Below are 21456 nucleotides of genomic sequence, written 5' to 3'. Positions count from 1 at the left end.
ATAAAAATACAAATGAAGTCAACAATAATTATAATTTTAAAATTTAGAAATCACAGTTAAACTGTAATGCTTCAAATGCATGAATAGGTTTTTGAATGGATCAAATAGACACCAGGTGTAAATATAATACAAGAAAAAAAAGTTTTATCAACATTAAACTTGAAACTGTTACTCCAGTTTATAGGCCAGGTTTAAAAGATTTAACCCCTTTAAAAATATTAAATGTACCAATCTAATACTCAGATGTTGTGTGTTTACAATGTAGAAGGTCAAAACGGATGGCACCGGTACTTTAAGGAAACACTATGAAGGACCTTAGTAATCTGACTTGGATGTTATTTCTTCCATTATATACAGACTGATCCTCAGCAAAGTTTCATTTTATTTATTGATTTAGATTTTATAGGTCATTTCAAGAACATAATTGATAATGTTGCCTCCATAGTTTCCTTTAGACTTCTTGATCTTCCAATTTCTGTTTGAGAAAAATTGGTTTGGAGAATTGTTGTAAAAATGCTGAATGCATAAAAAGAGTACAAGGGTAGGCCTTGTGCTGCACTCCACTCTTAATGTAAATTCAACCTGTTGGATTTTAAGGTGAATCAGACAACCGAATCCAGGAGAAGTTGGAGACCAAGGTGTGGGACCCCAACAATCAGCTCAAAGACCCTCAGATCGACCAGTTCCTGGTGGTGGCAAGGTAACGCTCCAAATCCATCTGTCACCCACTTGCATCATCACAATCCTTGATCCTGTTACCATGGTGACTTGTCACTTTACCATCAGGACAACAGCTTTTCTAGATGAATGTCTTCTGTGAGAGTCTCACATTGTAGGAAATAGTAGGAATTTTTTTTTTTTTTTTTTGTGTATATAGATCAGCTTATGGAATTATATTTGTTGTGTAAAATACATTAGGATGCATTTATTTTTAATTTTAAAGTCAAATGATGGTGCACTAGAAATATTAGTTGGTGTAAAACACTCTTTGAGGTTATATGTTTTAAGTTTGCTTTTGGAGGGAATCTTCCAACAGCCTTTAGACATAGCTTCAGCAAACTGCCATCTGGTGGCCAGTTATTGAAAATTCAATAGTTTACACAGTACTATAAATCTTTCTCTGTGGTAAATACCAGAGGCATTAAGCTGAGAGTGGGTGTTTGTTGCAGAGCTGTGGGGACTTTTGCACGAGCCTTGGACTGCAGCAGCTCCATCCGCCAGCCAAGCCTTCACATGAGCGCCGCTGCAGCCTCCAGAGACATCACACTGGTGAGACTCATCAGATCTGCATGTGGAATTGGAATTGGCACATTTGTAGGCCTTGATAGTAGGGCTGTGAAACATGACCACATCCTGTGCATATAGAATATTATACATTTTCTGGAAATTTGGGGAATAGTTTCTATGAAATCTTTATTTCCTCACTTATTTATCATCTTTCCTGTGGTGTATCTAGTGTATATAAGTAAGAAACAATACCCGCTAATGGAGCTGTTAACTAAACAGATTAATAACTAGCAAATAATTTGACAAAACAAATGTACTAATATGAAACTGTTTGATCTGGAAAATTATCCTAAAACTTCAGTTAAGTCAGATAACAATTCTACCTTTGTCATTTCGCTTTGCAGTGGTCTCTCATACAGAAATAACGGATTGTAAAATGGTTTAAATGACCGATCAGACTCAACAGTTCAACAAAGCTATGTAATAAATAATTACAATGCTGCATTTGTACTTCTACCTAAGTAAGGGTAATACTCCCTGCACCAGTGCCCTCTGATCACCTTCCACATCCAGTGGAATGACCACTGACCCGCTCTCTTTTCTCTCCCAGTTCCATGCTATGGATACGCTGCAGAAGAACAGCTACGATCTGGCCAAAGCCATGTCCACCCTGGTGCCTCAGGGGGGTCCAGTGCTCTGCCGTGATGAGATGGAGGAGTGGAGCGCCTCAGAGGCCATGCTGTTTGAGGAGGCCCTGGAGAAATACGGCAAAGACTTCAATGACATCCGCCAGGACTTTGTAAGCTGCTGCCATTCAGCAGACCTGTGCAGTAGTTTTCCTGTGTGTACAATTTGTTTTAAAACATTTGTACTTCCTCTTCAGCTCCCCTGGAAGTCTCTTGCCAGTGTGGTTCAGTTCTACTACATGTGGAAAACTACAGACCGCTACATCCAACAGGTAAATAAAGAGCATGAATCCAAATCTGACTGCATGTTCATGACAAACTCCTCACAAACTACTGTGTTTCTTTGTCAGAAACGACTAAAAGCAGCAGAGGCAGACAGCAAGCTGAAGCAGGTGTACATCCCCACCTAGTGAGTATGACTGTGAACTGCAACATACAGGACCTCTGTCTTCAGTCACAACTGTTGTTAAATAAAGTGTCTTTGCTGTGTCTGCAGCACCAAACCCAACCCCAATCAGATCATGGTGCCAGGCAGTAAGCCTGGTATGAATGGAGCAGCTGGCTTTCAGAAAGGACTCAGCTGTGAGAGCTGCCACAGTAAGTCCACTCTTTAGTTCTGTTCTGACATTGTGATCGCAGCAACTGTTGGCTGCTCTGGTGTTCCCACTGACACTGTTACATTTTAGTGAAGTGAAACACGAGTGAAACCTCTGCTCTACTGTTGTTCAGCCCTACAGGACAGATGCTCTATTTCCTGCAGGAATCTGAGCAGCTTTACAGGGTGCTTGCGTAGGTCTTGTAATTCTTTTAAAGTATGGAATTTTGAAGCGCTCTTTTCCAGACCTTGAAAAGTCTGGAATTTTTTGTGAAAGTTTTAAATAAAGTATGGACATTTAAGTGGGAAGTGCTAATGGCAAATATCATTAATCTACCAAAAGGCTGTGCACTTGCCAGAGGCCTTTGAAAGAGAACTTTGGCCTACATTTTCACGCTTTATAATCTGATATTAGTTGTTTTTCTCTCTGCAAAATTGAGGGAGTTACGGTCAAAAGTTGGGTATTTTGAAAATCCTGACCTTGAGGTTTAACCTGATATCTGTCTTAGTTTTCAAGATAGAAGGTGTTTTGTGAATATGCAAATTAGGCGCTTGACCCCTGGTCACTTTAGATGCCAATAATTCAAAATCTTTATATATGCACAAATGAGGTGGGTAATGGATAGAGAATTGGATTTCCAGTAGAATTAGTTTGAAATTGCTACGATGAGCAGAATGGAAGTTATTAACGATAAAAAGATTTAACATATGTTAGCATAGTAACCAGAAGTCACACACCCTAGAGTTGTGAAATTTTGCATATGAGAAGGGACTTGCACAGAGATAAATTTTAGTATGATCAGATGAATATTGGCAATATTACAGCAATTTGAAATGTCAGAAAACTGAGTTTACTGACCCCACTGATATTTACCCCGGGGCATTAACAAGGTTGTGACCCTTATGATATCATTATGCATACCATAACATGCAGAATGGAAAAATGCACAATTTGGCTGTGGTTTGAAGTTGATATGATGATTTTGGCGGAAGTTATGACAAAAATTCCATTTTGGAACTTTGGCCCCTATCTCAGCTGTACTTTGGCCTACTATTGGCAAAAACTCATTAGGTCCACTAGAGAATATGGACAATCATTTGGTCATGGTTCGATATCAATAATGCTTGAAATGTGACCGCTAGAGCGCATACCGACAGACAGACATACAAACTGACCAATATGTGTGCCCTCCGGCTAGCAATGACCTGACTGTACAGACCATCTATACAGGAAAGTGAAATTTGGAAGATGTACAGATGCACCCCAGTGTAATATTCTGCTAGAGCTGGAACTGGATGTCTGTAATTATGTTGCTTTACATGAAATGTTGTAATTCTTTTTATGTTTATCCCCAGTTATGGTAGTCCACACCCATTCAGTATGCTGAAAGTAAGACTTAATCACAAAAAGCCAAATTCATCATCTCGCTTTGACCAATTCCAACTCTTTTGATGGAGAACACATGGGGGCTGAATCAAAAACACTTAGCAAAGCAATAGCGATACTAAACAGATCTGTACACCAAGTAATTCTCGTTGAAGGATTTTGTTTGCTGTGTAATGCCTCAGGCTGAGGAAGAGCCTTGGGGTCAAAATGTTACACAGCCAAGAAAAAGCTTCAACAGCAGCTATTTCCTCCTGTAATTCTTTAAACACAGCCCTAATAACATGATACTCTCCACACTTTGTAAAACTGAAATAACCTCCTATGGTGTATAAGGTTGTTTATATGTGAACAGGCCCATAAAACTAAATGATGTGGATTTCCATTACTACTTCTCAGCTGTCACCTGTACATCTTCCAAGTTTCAGGAACATGTTCTCTCTGTCTGCAGTTTATGTGTCAGTGATACTTACAGTGATACTACTGTATTATTTTCAGTAGGACAGACTGAACTCTCCCTTGTATCAACAAATTAAAAAAAAGCCATTTCAGATTTTATCTATAAATCATAACACACTGAGCGTCTTTCAGTCCGATTGGTATCAGCCTCTAACAGACTGTTGCTGTCAACAGCTGCTCAGTCTCCTCAGTGGTACGCCTGGGGCCCTCCCAACATGCAGTGCAGATTGTGTGCCTCATGCTGGATCTACTGGAAGAAGTATGGAGGCCTGAAGACCCCCACTCAGCTAGAGGGTGCTGCTCGAGGAGGCTCTGTAAGTCTGGTTTTTGTTTTTATTTTTTAACTGTGCCATTTGTGTCCAGTCAAAATTATTTCAGTGTAACACAAAACAATGGGTTAGCCGATAGCAGAGACTTAATTCATATTAAACCAAGATATGATCAAATACAGCAAAGATCAGACAAAATTTGTAATCATCGCGTCATATTGCAACCTTTATTTGGCTCATTCAGTGAGTTTTAGCGGTACAAAAATAATATTAGTACTGTTGGATCAGATTGGTGTTAGCTTTGCAGTGTAAAACTTGTTGCGTTGGTGTTTTGTTTTATGAATTATTATTTATGACATATGCTGGCCTTGGACTGTTAGATGGTTTTATATATTTGCTCATTTAAAGGCTTGTTTGAGTTGTTCCTTTTTCCAAAAATTGGTTTTGTTGATCTTTTAGCTGATGTTCTTCTGGTTACATAGATGTGCAGCATATGAATATTGTTACAAATGTCGCATAGCACTGCCATGACAACACAGACAGCAGAAGCCTGAACTGAGTGTAACTTTCATATAGTACCACCTTTCATACAGTCTAAAGTACTTCACCTCAGGCAGTAAAACATTTAACATTTGCTCTTCACTGTGCCCCTTCCGCCCCTCCTCCTTCCAGGAGACGGGCCCCCGTGGTCACATGACTCGTCAGGAGGTCCAGGGCTTGTCACCGTTCACCCGCAACGAGGGTCGAGCCAAACTTCTGGCCAAGAACCGCCAGACATTCATCCTGCAGACCACCAAGCTGACACGTATTGCCAGGCGGGTGTGTGAGGACATCCTGCAGCCACGCCGCGCTGCACGGCGGCCCTACGCCTCCATCAACGCCAATGCTGTCAAGGCTGAGTGTAAGCATACACACACAAGGCAGAGCAGGGTTTCCATTAGCTTCTAATTACTGCATTTTGATTGAAACATCTTTTGAAATTTAGGATTTTCTATGCTTCAGTGAATCAAAGATTGTCTTTTTAATATCACAAAAGTAAGGATTCACACATCACCTACACAGTGATCTGTCATTCTCTGTGATACTAGTCTCAATTTAATCATTCTTAATCGTCGTATTATTCAGTTTGAGACAGGGCAGAAAAGTTTATTATTAAAATTTAAACTCCATAACTCTCACATTCCACACAGCCGCTGTCACATCTATATCTATTTTTGTCAGACAATGTCATGGTTTTAAAATACAACTTTTTATCAACACAGCGCAGCAGTTTGACATTGGCTTTATAATGAATTTAGGTTTGTTTTTTTTAAAAAAAAAACAAACTACATTACACTTTGTGTTATTGATCATAGTATCGTCAGCTTCATTTTTAGTTGTCATTTTTCTGTCAGATACATAATATTTGCATTTCTAACACATTCCACGTTTCCACTATGTGGTACCAGCTCGACTTGACTCGGTTTCCAGGTACTATTCCTGGAGACTGTTTCCATTGCAGGATACTACCGACTTTAGAGTACCTGGTCGTCATAGCAACGCTGCGTGTAACTTCCGTAACGTCTGCTCAAAGAGTTGCTGATAAATTCGCTCATTGTGTGTTGCTCTGTCAAGCTCATGCTGAATCTTTTCATCAGCCACGAACCTCCTTGACTGACTACGGTTTAGTTTTGTGGGCTGTCATCATGGATTAGCCTAGCGGGATATTTACTATTAACTTCCGAATCTGTTTTTTTTTTTTTTTTTTTTTTAATAGTGTGTCGTGCATTGATGACACAGAGACAACTCTCTGACCAATCAGTGGTCTGCAGTGTTTACACGTCACATTTTAGTATCTCTTCACCCGTTTTGGAACCTCGACCAAGCAAGTACTAAAAAAAAAATAGTACCGGGTACCAGATTCCAGGTTGTTTTTAGGTAATGGAAACGCAAAAAGGTCGAGTCAAGCTGGTACCACATAGTGGAAACACAGCAATAGACTGTTATTTAATCATCAGCAGGAACTTTCAGATTTTTGTGGTAAAATGAAATTCTTCACTCCCCAAACAGTAAAAGTCTTAATGGAAACCTTTATAGAGACCCTCCTACAGTAAATACAATGTATTACCCACAACACTGTCTCATCCTCTTTGTGCATCTCTTTAGGTATGATCAGGCTGCCCAAGGCGACAAAAACCCCTTTAAAGACCAGAGTGGTGCCTCGGCAGTCACTGGCCAACATAGTGCAAGATTTAGGTGAGTGTGTGTCATGTGACTTCTCTACAGCGTCAGTATTCTGCACATGGTGTTTGTTGAGTGTTCTTGTCTCTGTGCAGCCATCTCAGCTCCTCTGAAGCTCAAGGCATCTAGAGGTCCCCCAACGCCCATCAACAGGAACCAGGCCAGCCAGCCACGCGTGGGACAAAGCCTGCTGGGAAAGAGAGGCTTCGATAGCGTCAGTATTCACACATTATCATAAGGAGCTTTCAGTAGAACAGTAGCTCTCAAACTTTTTACAGTGGAGTACCCTCTGAAATATACTTTTTTAGCCAAGTACCCCCAACTCTCGCTTCAGCATTATTGATTGAAAAAATTAAGCAAAATTTGTTCTTGTGCCAAAGGTGTCTGTCTATATTTTAAAAACTTTGTGAACAAACAACATATTTAACTGTAATACATTGAAAATAACACAAGTAAATTTTTTGTGTAAAATATAAACTGAAAAGTGCCCTCTTTCATTGATAAGAAAAATAAATTAATTAGTCATTAGCAATAAATTAACGTTTCATCAGCTAAAAAGAATTACTTAATTACTCAAATAAACTCATCTTGAATAATTTAAAATAGAAATGTTCTTAAAATGTTACCAAAGCTTAAACAAGATGATTGACAGTAAAACTTTTACATGAATGTAGTTATTGTGTTTTATATTTCAGCATTAATTCTTATTATTTATTTTGTATTCAGTACACGATGACTTATTTAATGTATTTTTCCAAAGAAATTTCAAGTACCCCCTGGGCTTCTTCCAAGTACCCCTTGGGGTCCACGCACGCCCATTTGAGTACGACTGCAGTAGAACATTTTTGCGAAGTTTTACGGGAGGATTTTGGGATTTCACTGGGTTTCAATCCAAAAAAGTAGCTTCGTCTGGTGTCTTTGCTGTCCTCCACCTGCTTGTGCTCATCCATGTGCTTGTCTTATTGGTTCACAGGCTTCAGGGGTGCCATACCCAGCCAATGGGAGGCCGTATGTTTCAGGTATGAGGTCCTCCAGCCAGACGGTCATCAAGCGGCAGAAAGTCAACCAAGGAGAGGCGCCCAACCCGGTGGTGTTTGTGGCCACGAAGGACACCAGGTACGTACATACTGAGGCCTGCAGTTAATCATCTCCTGTAGTAGAGACCAAAATAGAAATGAAAGATAAATGACATCAGCCGGTGATAATTCTGTGGTCCTGGTAAACAAAAACTGAATACAGACACACAGCTTTATCAGTGTCAGACTGAACACAGAGGTGCTGCTGGGTGGTACCAGCCTGAGGAGCAGGCGACGCTGAGTCCTCATCTTGCATTTGCTCTTGAGTGCGTCTGGTCACAGCTGTTTATCTGACATGGGGAGGTTCTGTATGATGACTGACAGAGGAGCACGTCTAGGCATTCTGTAAGCAACCAAGTTGGCTGTCCTTTGACCTATAAAATGAACTGGACACTGTATTTGAACTACATTAAAAGCCTTGATTGGCAGTAAAACTCTGCACTTTGAAGAGAACAAAGACTCTGATTGGATATAGATTGTGGTGTACAAACACTGATTATTACAGTGGCCGACAGGGGCACAAGTGCTGCAGAAACTGAAACAAATGCAAGAAGAAAACGCTGCTTATCCACTCACACAACGGAAGTGCTCCAGGCCTATAGGGGCAGCACTGAGTTTACAACTGAGAAACACAATGGCGAGAAGAACAGTTTATTTTTAATTTTTCAATTCAATATTTTTGACTAAATCTTTATTGACAATATAGATGCATAGAAAACACTCACAGTTTTAAACAAATATCAAGGAAAAAAAGAAAAATCGTCCAAACAGATAAATTAACATAATGCAAGGGCTTACAGACACAAAAAAGAAAAAAAAATAGATTAAAATATTAAAGATATAGAGAAATGAAAATCCAGCAGAGAGTAAATTCAGTCCATTTTGAATAGTTGTTTATAGATCATCAGGGTTTTTGTGCTTTTTTTTGTTAAAGACAAATTCTAGTGAGTGGATATATTTTTCAAATTCAGTCATGAAGACTTTAAAGTTTGGGGGTGTTTTGGCATATTTACTTCTGTTTATGTGGAATTTACCCAATAAAATTATCAGAATAACTATAAATTCAAGATTATACATGTCATGTTCAAAGTATACAAGTACATTTTGAGATGTTTTAGATACAATAAGGTTTTCAATTTTAGACCAAAAGTTAGAAAAATGCACACAATGAAAGAATAAGTGTAAAGTGGTTTCAGGGAGAACAGTTTTTGGTGGAAGGATTGAAGTGATGTTTGACGTGAGAGAGCACACAGAGATGTAAAGGTACATATTTTCACTGTTGTCTGTTTCTCACTTGTAAACTCAGCGCTGCCCCTGGAGGCCTGGAGTACTTCCATTGTATGAGTGAATATGCAGTATTTTCTTCTTGCATTTGTTTTAGTTTCTGCAGCACTCTTTGGTTAGAGCGTGTTTCTGTTTTTGCAGCACGTTTCTGTATTTGCAGCATTTTCCTCGAGCAGTTGTTTTCTTCTATGCAGTGCATTCTTTTCATATGCAAGTCATTTCTGTATATGAAGCGTGTTTGCCCCTGTTGGCCACCGTAGATAATGGGTAACTGAAGGTTCTAGATGAATTCTCATTTTCCATGAGCGCACAGTGCTACCATGTGCACTCAGCACTCAAACAAGGTGTGATTTTGATTTATTCACTTTAGATTACAAAGTTTAATTTCCTCTCTGCAACAAGGAGATGCCATTATCTGCTGATAAATACACTGCATTGAAACCATAACAGTGTTTAGTGTTAATTTAGTGTTTTGAGTACCCATGGACATTTATATATTAATTTTGTTTTTATTTTAATAAAAATAAAGATATCATATATATGGTCTTATATGTGTATTTATCCGTACAGGGTGGGGAAGCAAAATTTACAATATTTTGAGGCAGGGATTGAAAGACAGTGTATGACCAATTAGTTTATTGAAAGTCATGAGAATTTATTTGCCACAAGAAAATGTACATAATAGAAAATGTTTTTATTCTATGTGTCCTCCTTCTTTCTCAATAACTGCCTTCACACGCTTCCTGAAACTTGCACAAGTGTTCCTCAAATATTCGGGTGACAACTTCTCCCATTCTTCTTTAATAGTATCTTCCAGACTTTCTCGTAATAGTTTTGCTCATAGTCATTCTCTTCTTTCCATTATAAACAGTCTTTATGGACACTCCAACTATTTTTGAAATCTCCTTTGGTGTGACGAGTGCATTCAGCAAATCACACACTCTTTGACGTTTGCTTTCCTGATTACTCATATGGGCAAAAGTTTCTGAAAAGGTATGGATAATAGTGTTAGGTATGATTATGACATCAATATATGTTTGGTTTCAAAACAATTGACGTAGTGCCTGCTGAGAAAAAACAACTAAATGTTCATTGTAAATTTTGCTTCCCCACCCTGTACATTCATCTGAAATGCTTGAATAAGTAACAAATATAACTTGTTGTGGCTCGGTTGTAAATTTTGTCAAAATTAAAAATAAATACAAATCTCATTACAGAAAACAATGAAAACAGCAACAAGAAAAATATACAAAAAATTAAAGAAAAACAGCATAAAATGTATAGCATCCTGATATCAGAGAGACGGTCTTGAACATCTTTTTATTTATGCTGCCTCTATGAAGCACTTTGTAACCGTGAGATTTCGATAGAGGAGTTAATACCCCACTCCCTGAAGGGGAGGCAAGGAGTATTGTTTTTGGTTAAGTTTGTTTGTTTGGTTGTTAACACTCTAGCAGCAAAACTATTGGTTGAATTCATAACTAATTGGATTTATAGATTGCCAGTGACACAGAATAGATCTGATTACATTTTGGGAAAAGTAGGTCAAAGGTCAGTTTTTTTGTGAATTTAATTTTTTTTTTTCCCATTTACTTATAATGGGTGAAATGTCACATGTCTGTAAAAACATCAATTTTGTTTCAGTTTACTTCAGACTTGGCACATGTATAGAGGAACTGATATACTGACATCAGCACATGCTTAGACATGATGACATCAGCTGGATCCATGCCAAAATAAGCTACAATACGTGCAAGGGGTGGGGTTTGTTGTCCCTGACACCACTTGTTCTGATAATCTTTTTGGTCCTGTGTCTGTCAGACTGGTTGAAACCTTGTCTCCTCTTCAGGGCTCTGAGGAAACATCTGACTCAGTCTGAGATGCGCAGAGCAGCGAGGAAGCCTCACATCCTGGTCCGGATCAAGTTGCCGCCGCCGCCCCCTCGTTCCCTGGCCATGCCCCTGCTCCCCTCCAGCACCAGCGAGCCCATTGTCCTGGAGGACTGAAGGGATGACGGCCAGGGTGTCTCTGAACAGGACATGGGGGTCGGGTGGGATTAGGGGAGGGTCTGTGCTCAGCACAGTGCGCCATACCAGTAGTCTTTAATTTCCCCTCTTTTCAGTGTCATGTTCCTTTAGTCCTCTGTTACTTCCCAAAACTTGATGTCTCACACTCACACACACTCTTACACTGTACATTTCCATCATATGAAACAAGCATCTACTTACATCAACACACTGACACACACACACCTTGGGCTTTGTAGTATTTTATTCCAGACCCTGAATTCTTTTGCTTCTCTTTTTAAAGCCACCTGTTTTTAAATGTGTAATTTAAATCAAGATATTTCTCATCCCGATACAATGATAAAGCACACTTTGTGTCGTCCCCTTCCCCACTCTCTCTATTTTTATGTAAATATATGCATCAATAGGGGGCGACACCTCCACCAAGAGATGAGAATGAGAGACTGAAGGCCGACTCGAATTTGATCCAGATTTCACTCAAACACTCCGTGATCAATGTCTCGGTTTTCAGTGTGTGTGTAACTGAACAGAGCCCAGGGCAGGAAGCTATCTGACTGTTAACGCCAGATCTTTGTCGGTGCACACATTCAGAGCCATCAGTGGCAACGTTAACTTTCTCACTGTCATGTTACCTGTTCATTAATCAGGGTAAATACACGGGTCACCCAAGGTCTGCACCTCATCATATGGACGGATTTTAGTCATGAAAATACTGAGTGAGCAAGAAGTGAGTTGGTGTAAGAGCGGACGAACGATTATGGAGAACATGCAGCCAGTTTGTTCTGAACTAACAGTAGCATTTTTACAGTAAAAGCACCATCACATTTGAGTATCAGTATCAGACAACATCATATATTTGTAATTAATCAATGAATTGTCCAGTTTTGTCAAAACATGTGAAGACTACTTTAGGGAAAAAAGCAGGTAACACTGCACAGCTTGGATAAAAGTTTGATAGTATAAGGAAATAATGAAGTATGCCAGTGTAATTACCAAGGTAATAACTTCTATGAATACTCGGGTGAATCTGGATGACATTAGATGTAAATTTATCTGTGTAAGGGTAATAATGGAGAAACAATACAGTAACCTGTAACAGAATTAAAATGTTTATAGTGGTGCAATAATTGCATCAAAAAATGATAAATTTCTCATCTTATATTCCAGTACATGTTGTTAATACCAACATGTTTTCTGCTTATTACCTCGTTAATTATTAAGCTATTATCCAACTATTAAAGCGTTATTACGAAGCTGTAAGGCGAATAAAAAGGTCTGGCATCACCGGGAAAGGATCAACATTCATATCCTTATCAAAACAAAGTTAAACACCACTGCTCAAATTTGGACATTTTAGCTCCAAAATAAAAAAAAACAAAACAAAAACTGCTAATTCTGTCACCATTTTGTCAGTTTTGTAAATATGACTGTTATTTTTAAACAATCAGAAATTCCAAAGTAGCAAAAAAAAAAAAAAAAAGTATAATGTCAAACCTGACTAGATTTATTACCTTGACTTGACAATTCCTGAATTCTGTTTTGTGCTCACGTGGTAATTTCATACCTGACTTCCGTACTTTGCCATCATTTTTCTAAGAGGTTAAACAAAGTGATGTTGTCGCAGTTTCTCGACTCTTGTCCTGTTAACTTCACCCGAGTCGTCATGGGGAAGCAAAGGGGGCGGGGCCTGTAGCTTAAAGAGGTCTGTAGGTTTACGCTGTAGGAGAAAACTTGTGTAGTTTTGAGAAGAAAAAAAAAAAACGAATTTGCGGCAGCCGTGGATTGGTACGGCGGGAGAAACACATTTGGCTTTGAGGTGCTTACGTCTGTGTCCAACTGAAGCCATAATGTTCTGAAACAAGAAGGTGACGTTAGACTGAAGATGCAGCGTTTTTAAGATGTACCGTTGTGGTCAGGTTGAATGAAAGTGAAGCGATTACGTTACTAGTCAGACGTTCTGTCGAAGCAGCAGCACTATGTACGGAGGAAGACTCGGGCCAAAACGTATAAACTTGATGTCAATATTTGGTCAAATTGTTCTTCTTCATTTGGCCTTAATCCTTCCTGTAAATGTTAAATAATGCAAAACGTGGTATTTGTGATTGGACGACGATTTGAAAGGAATCTCAAACTGTCCCCTGTGCTCTCATTGGTTTATTTTAGTCCCCTATTTGTACCGTTATGGAAGCGCGAGTAATAAAAGCGATATAAATTGGATCACTATAAACCCTCTGTTTCCCTTAACTCGAAGGGGTTACAGTGGTTTTATACAGAAGTTCGGTCCCAATGTGGGCTAGCTAATATTTCTCAGACAAAGAAATTGAAGTGTTAAGTTTGTAGCAAATACTAATCTGTGTAAAGAAAAGTGGAAAACTGGCATATTGGAAACTTTTTTTACAACTGAAGTGTGATATTCTGCTCCATAGTGGTGGAGATGGCTCTAATAGGCGACTGTACATGTGAAACATTGCTCTCCTTCATGTGGGTGGGTGGGCTGGTGGGCGGGGAGGGGGGCGGGGTGACAACTAAAGGGACGGGAGCTTCGATTTTTCTATGACGGAGAGACAAACATGCTACAACTGAAGCTTTTTCTCAAGTGTTTTTTATTCCAATGTCTCTGTATCCTTTAATGTATCTTGATAAGAAAAGAAATAAAGAATTTTTTTTTTCTTCGTGGTCAGTCATGGGCTCTTTGACTCTTTGTGGTTTTTCAGAGGAAGACACAAGTTTCAGACTTTTTAGACTGAAAAATACACTGTTTTTTTATAAGTTCGTTTTTGTAGTAGCAGCAGCATCAGTCATGAGTGGCATGTTATGACTTTTCTCTACACTACATTAGGTTTTAAATCCATGTAAGATATTTTATTTCCTGTCAGGTATGAGTCGATCATCAGTCCAATCACTAGTTTAGTTCAGTTTTGTACATAAGGGCTAATTAGTAAATATTTCATTATGTGTGCATAGTAAAGTGTAAAGAAAAGAAGACAGCAGTACCAGAGCACCTGTAGAAAAATGTATTTTTTGCATGTAGTTTATTACTAATTTTTCTCTTTAATTCCATGTTCTGATGTTTTATTGTCATTATCCTATACAGTATGTTAGAGTACAGTAGGAATTAAAAAGATAAAACTACAAATACAAAAAATAAAGTATTCCACAACAGCACAGAATCTGCTACAAATGATTTTAACCCATAAAGACCCAGCTACTTTTGCATCTGTTCTCTAATATATTTCTCAATATTTAACCTTTCTGAAGTGAGTTATCACCATTTATTATAATATCCTCTGTGTTATGCACTTTTTCAGTGAAAAACAGGTATTTTCCTATATTTACTGATAATATATATGTTCATTAAAGCTCAGATTAAAGTTGAGGGCTATTCTATTTGAAACAGAAAAGTGAAGAAAAAGTGATTTTTTTCAACAATAAAATCGATCAACAGGGAGTTTAAATGACAAAGTATATAAATGCACAAATGTAAGAAAAATGTTGGAAAGGGGTTTGTTTTTAATCTTTTTGGCTGCTTCCTTGCTTTTCCTTAAACTAACTCAAAATATGGATCTAAATGTGTTTAATGTAAATAAATGTAAATTTGTGGCAGTTCCCAAATGAATTTTTCTCTATATTTAACCATCCTTAAGTGGTTTATCACTGTTTATTGTAATATTGTTATCTGTATTTTTAGTTTTTTCAATGAAAATCGGGAATTTTCAAACATTTAATTCACTGATCATGCAGACGTTCATAAAAACTCAGATTAAAATTGAGGGTTATTATATCAAAAATAGAGAAAACTGACTGAAAAGTGTCTTTTTCAGCAAAATCGATCATTAATTGAACATAAACTCAGTGTGTCCATCCACTGTCATCGATCCAACTCCATGGGTTTTACTGGTGAATCAATGTTGTAGAAGATGACGTGTTTCCATAGTAACTACAGAGCCTCTGAACATCCGAATGGGTCATATCTGATGACCATGAAAAGATGACAAACTGTATTTTACTGCAATTATTGACATGTATTGGTAAGATTAAAGGATCAGTGGGTATTAAGCCGTTTAAATTAGTGGATGTTTGGGTCTTTATGGGTTAAAGACAAACAGGAAAAGGAATTTTATGATAAGCTAACGTGCAAATAGTGGGAGAATATTTGTGAGATTGTTTCTTAAACCTGTTGTGGTAATTGACATGAAAAACAAATTTTCCAACAAAAGAATATTTGCTTGGGAGAAGAAAAAGGTGATTCTCTTCCACATTTTCTGCCACTGGAGCAACACATTCTGGGGCTGCAGCTCCTGTTACAGAGTTTTTCAACTTTGGGGTCGTGACCCCATATGGGGTCGCCTGAAATTTCCAGTAATTGATAAAAAACAACATAAAAACTTACTAATACAAAATATATGGTGAGTTGACAGAGACAATCCCAATCCATAGCAGACATGACAAACTGTGAAGCTGAAACTGAAGCACTGTGGTTCTGTTTATCTGTCAAATGTTCACTGTGGTCAGTTTCAGATGCTGCAGCTCTTTCATAATTCATAGTTTGAGTTCTTGTTTGTTCAGTATTAATTGTCAGCCTTGTAAATCACAGCTGGACTGACTGTACATATCCTGACCAAGGAAAATCAAATTCTCACTTAGTGCAGTAATCTACACCTGGCTTTTCTGCCTCGTCAACTCACCATATATTTTTTATTAGTAAGGTTTTTTTTTTTTTTTTTTTTTTTTTTTTAATCAATTACTGGAAATTTCAGGCGACCCCATTTGAATTCCATTCGACCCCACATGAGGTCCTGACCCCAAGGTTGAAAAACACTGACATAAACAAATAAAATGAAAAATGACAAAATAGATCTTTATTGTCACAGGCACAATGAAAATTCATGTACCAGCTCTGTTCTGTTTAGCAGCAAAAACAATTAGTGCAAAAAAACCCCAAAACAAAACACTGTATAAAAAAATATTACACAAAATATCACACAAAGATCTGAAAAATGTAAGCAATGCATGTAGTAATGGAAAACACTAAAGTACAAGTAGCTCAGATGTAAGCACTGCTGGCCTCAGACCACACCCTCAGTGAATACACTGCTGAAGGCCAGCAGCTCAGAACTGATTTGTGGAAATTCACACCCCAATAGGAAGTGGTTAAAACAAATCTAATTAAAAGCCGTCTGATACAATTAAACACAGCTCAGTGCAAATAGACAAATATTTCCTTTAGCAAGGTTCATCTTTGTTTAGGCACCTATTAATTAAAGTACTATCAGTGTTTCAGTTTGTCTACAGCTTTGGCTTTAACTTTTTACACTGGTGTTTCCCTTCAGTGAGTGTGAAAACTGCTGATCAGCGTTGTTTGCTTTGCTCAGTGTTGAACTTTATATATTCACTACACTATCAGACCCAGAAATAAGCAGAAAGTATATACATTTTATGTTTAATTTTTACTTGTACTGGAGTATTTCCACAGTTATGGTACTGATACTTTAGTTTCAGAATCTGAGTAATTTTTCAGTGATCACTGCCGTCTAGGAAATGCAAAAAACAAAAAACAACAACAAAACAAAACACAGACTATTAACTAAAATAAATTTAAAAAAAAAAAAAAAAAGAAAAGAAAGAAATGAAATGCACAGATGTGGGGTGTTTTTTTGTGCGGTGGAGTAATGACAGAAATACGGCTTTAATTCTAAAAGATAAGGCAGCAATTTAAATAATTTTTTCACTTGGATTATGCTTTTCCACAACATTAAGTCAAACTGAACTAAAAATGCATCAATTTAACACAAAAAATGAGAAAAAAAAAAAAAAAAAAATCCCAACACAAAATAACAATAAAGGACCAAAATAATTAACAAAATTTCCATACTAATCTAGGAATTAACAAATATAGGGAACAATCAAATTAAATGAACAAAATAACCAAAAAAAAAAAGAACCAAATATCAAACAAACATTAACATTGAAGGACCAAAATAATGAAAATATCAAAAATAGTTCAAAAAAAATTTGGGGAAAAAAAAGAAAAGAAATTCCTCAAGAAAATGAGGAAAGTAAATAAGAAAATAAACAAAAAAATTAAAGAAAAGGGACCCAAGCCAAACAAACAAATGGACGACTCAGTGAAAAAGTTTCCATGACCCATTTTGGGAAATTACTCTTCAGTGAAATGTTGTAATAGCACCAGTTACATTCTATTATATTTAGACTTTTCAGTTGATGTCTTTTCCTCAGATAAATAGGACATTTACACCATAAACCACAGGTGTCAAACATGCGGCCCGGGGGCCAAATCCGGCCCGCCAAAGGGTTCAATCTGGCCCCTGGGAGGAATTTGTGAAATGCCAAAATTACACTGAAGATATTAACAATCAAGGATGTTAAAATCATTTTAGGTCAATTCAATCTAAAAATGATCAGACCAGTAAAATACTATCATAATAACCTATAAATTATGAAAACTGCAAATTTTTCTATATGTTTTAGTGTAAAAAAAAACAACAACAATTACATTACACAAGAATATTTACATTTATAAACTAGGCTTTTATAAAAAAAAAAATAAAAAATTGAATATCTGAAATGTCTTGAGAGAAGTACGTGGAATTTTAATAATATTCTGCCTGTTATTTAATATTTTGTGTATCTTATTGATCCACTGTGATCTCTAAGTTGTGATTCACATGTATAAATGATAAACTAAGGCGTAATATTATTAACATTACACTTATTTTTGTTAGGAATTTTCAGGTCGTTCATACACTACAAACAAAAAGTTAAGGATAATTTTACGTTTTTGGGCTATTTTTTTCAGTTGGGCTTCTTGCACAGCGCTTCTTACTTTTTTGTGTGTGAACTGAATTGAAACACATTTTTTTTTAATGACCATAGTTTTATTTACAAATGGCAAAAATGACAAAAAAAAAAAAGACCCATAAAAATGATATATCCTTAACTTTTTGTTTGTTGTGTATTTGTTCATGTTATGTTTGAGTACAATTCATAGATGTAAACATTTTCATTACGGAATTTTACTTTTTTACTCAAAAGTTCTTATCCTATTATTTACATTATTTTACTATCCTGGCCCACCTTATATCGTATTAGGCTGTATGTGGCCCCATAACTAAAATGAGTTTGACACCCCTACCATAAACAGATGCAGAAAAAGGAACAAATGTGTATATAAACACATTACCAGAGCAGGACGCAGGGGATTCGGAATTAGACATTGAATGCCTCTCCAACAAAATTACAGGGGAAATCTACAGACCTCGAAGTGGTCCTCACCGGATTGGTCAGTCTTGAGGCGCGTGCATACGTGGCGTACGTGGCTCTGATTGGTCGACTGGACGTTCAGGTCAAACACACCTGATCGTAATTTGAAGCGGGAGCGCGAGGAGACAGTCCGGGTATAAAATGGAGGCGCAGGCTTTTGTTTGGCCTGTGAGTCCATCTCAGAGTTGGTAGTTCGGGTCCTTGCCGCTCCTCTACATCCCTGCAGTCCTTTTTTTACAGCCACACCGGGTTCGGAGGTTCCTGTTTTCAGGGTTCCTCTTCCTTCACAACACCGTCCATCCGCTTTCAGCCATGCTCCAGGTAAGAGAAACGGTTAAAGCCTGAACACATGAACTCCAGTCTGAGTAAAACCAGTGGTTCGGCCCTCCGTTCCTTTTCAAGAAAATGGTCGCATCGTACCAAGTAAACACGAAAACGTTGAAGTTATTTTAAATTGAAACAAGGAAGTACAATGAGTGTGTTTTATTTACAGTACAAGAAATGAACAAGTCATTTCGTAGTGGTTTCTCTGATTTCACAGCAAAGCGCGCGACGGTAGTGATGTGACGTTCACGAACGAATCGAATCTTTTGAACGGCTCTTTGAAATGAACGATTGGAACCAAGTCTTTGTAAAGAGCCGTTCATTTTTTTTTTTTTTTTTTTTTTTTTTTTTTAAAGGAGGGAGTGTCCGATTGCCTGTCAATTTACCAACATACTGTTCTTGTTCTGAGAATTGCACTACAGTTCAGGTATTTAAGTAATTGCGACTACAGTGACTAATCACTGTTGTGTTTGTGCAGTTTTTTCCATATGTTTACACACAGTTATTGTTCTTGTTTTGAGGAGAATAAAATGTTATTTCATAAGAAAGTTATTTTCTTATTCATTTTTTAGGCTACAGACTAGTCCACATAATGTACCGTGATGTTTTTGGTCCAATTCCAGCATTTGCCTAATGTCACCTCTCATGCCATGTATTTAGCCCACACATTTGAACTAACTATTCTTTTTTACGGTAAGATAATATTTACTGCCGTGCCAATTAAACACCTTTAAAATGCAATGCCAATCATCAGATGTAGCCTATTTAGTCATTAAAATACTGGTGTTTCAAAATAATGTAAAAAACATAGAAGAGCTAGTCTTTTGAACAACTCTTTTCAGTGAACGGCTCCTGATTGAACGGCTCCCTTCAAAGAGCCAAAAGTCCCATGATCACTACGCGACGGTATTAAACTGAACTTTGTCAAGTGAAGAAGTAGATCTCAAAATGGCTGTCAAACGGGATTCAGCCTTTCGACTGATCTTCCAATCAGCACATGGAAGCTTGGCGTCCAGCCCAGCCGAGCTCCGCCCACGGCTCCATTCACCCCCAGAGACGCTGGATGTCTGGGGGTGGGACAACATTGTGGCATTTATCCAATTACCGTCCAGTTTTGAGGCAATGAAAATAACTGTTCCACTCAGTCACATTGAAGTGCATGGACGCTGAACATCTACGGGCAAATGCACTGAGCAGAGATCGAATGAGAAAACAGCGCACTGAGAATGTATGAGAAGTGAACAACATTGAGTCTGTTGATTTGTGATAAAGCTGATTCCGAACGAACTTGTCTGTGAGATGAACGTGTTCTAACACATTTGTAGTCAATGAAACATCAGCACAACTGTACATATTGAACCATTTAATTTTCATAATTTTAGGGGAAGCTGAGCTTCCCTTGCAGTCTGAGAAATCGCCACTGGTAAAATTTATATTTTCTATTTCCACTTACTGAACAAGTCAGAATTTATATAAAAAATAAACTCTTATGGATTTGTGGAGAAAGTTAAGCTTGCAAACTGAACTCATTTTGGCAACTTTGTACTTGACAGACTGGGACTTTAACCTGGATTTTATCAACGTAACTGTCTTGGGTCAAATATAATCTTTATAGCAGGGGTGTCAAACATGCAGCCCACCAAAGGTTCCAGTGCAGCCCGTGGGATGAATTTGCAAATGCAAAAATTCCACAGTCAAGGCTGTGGAACTCATTTTAGTTTCGGTTCCACATACAGACCAATATGATCTACAGTAAAATAATAATAGCATAAAAACTTACGAAAAAGAATGACTCCATGTTTTCTTCTCAGTTTGATGTGAAAAAAATTACACTATGCCAAAAAATGACAACTTCAATTTTTTGTCTGTTTTAGTGCAAAAAATAACATTCAGTTATGAAAATATTTACATTTACGAACTATCCTGAAACAATAAAATATGAACAACCTAAAATGTCTAAAGAAAATTGAGCACAATTTTAACAATATTCTGCCTGTTACTCAGTGTTGAGTATGTTTGTGGCAGATACCTCAGGGCAAAAATAGGGCGGACAAGCCACTCCAGGACCCACAAAAATGGAAGTCAAGGTTGTCATCGAGACTGATGGACAAACAGTGTCTTTGTAGATCTGATCCATAATGCACATGTAGAAATGATAAGTTGAGGCAGAATATTGTTAAAATGGCACTTATATTACTTAAGAAATTTCAGTTGTTTCAGGTTAACATCTTTTTTTTTTTGTTTGGATAGTTTATAAAAGTATGTATTTTCATAATTTATTTATTTATTTATTTTTTTTGTACTAAAACGACAAAAATTTGGAGTTGTCATTATTTATAGATTATTATATAATTATTTTACTGGTCCGGCCCAATGGAGATCAAATTGGGCTGAATGTGGCCCCTAAACAGAAAATGAGTTTGAGACCCCTGCTTTAGAGGGAATAGGCTTGTATAATTTCTTTCGTACTTAAGGCCTTGTATACGTTTTTTCCTTTTTCAGCTTGTACACCTTAATTATCTGGGGTTGTCTGTGCTGCAGAGAAATAACTCTTAAAAACATCCTTCCAATATGTCAGTTAAGTTGATGTGTAAAGCTGTAATTGAAACAACACTGTATCATTG

The 21456-nt window shown here is 37.5% G+C and overlaps 1 protein-coding gene across 1 annotated transcript in view; it reads left to right on the top strand.

Moving 5' to 3' along the window:
- The window catches only part of mta2 (metastasis associated 1 family, member 2), a 44239-nt gene extending 30343 nt beyond the window's left edge, over window positions 1-13896 (top strand). The window contains exons 7-18 of the mRNA XM_030161684.1: window positions 598-700; window positions 1170-1269; window positions 1838-2026; window positions 2111-2185; window positions 2264-2322; window positions 2410-2510; window positions 4526-4665; window positions 5293-5521; window positions 6766-6855; window positions 6936-7054; window positions 7814-7956; window positions 11050-13896. Of these exons, the coding sequence (XP_030017544.1) occupies window positions 598-700; window positions 1170-1269; window positions 1838-2026; window positions 2111-2185; window positions 2264-2322; window positions 2410-2510; window positions 4526-4665; window positions 5293-5521; window positions 6766-6855; window positions 6936-7054; window positions 7814-7956; window positions 11050-11206 (1505 nt within the window). The 3' untranslated portion in view covers window positions 11207-13896. The remainder of the gene's footprint in view (window positions 1-597; window positions 701-1169; window positions 1270-1837; window positions 2027-2110; window positions 2186-2263; window positions 2323-2409; window positions 2511-4525; window positions 4666-5292; window positions 5522-6765; window positions 6856-6935; window positions 7055-7813; window positions 7957-11049) is intronic.
- Window positions 13897-21456: the final 7560 nt, after the last annotated feature.

Source organism: Sphaeramia orbicularis, chromosome 18 (assembly GCF_902148855.1).
Source record: "Sphaeramia orbicularis chromosome 18, fSphaOr1.1, whole genome shotgun sequence".
Lineage (NCBI taxonomy): Eukaryota > Metazoa > Chordata > Actinopteri > Kurtiformes > Apogonidae > Sphaeramia > Sphaeramia orbicularis.
Note: the sequence above shows the minus strand (reverse complement) of the source record. Positions and strands in the feature narration are given on the sequence as shown.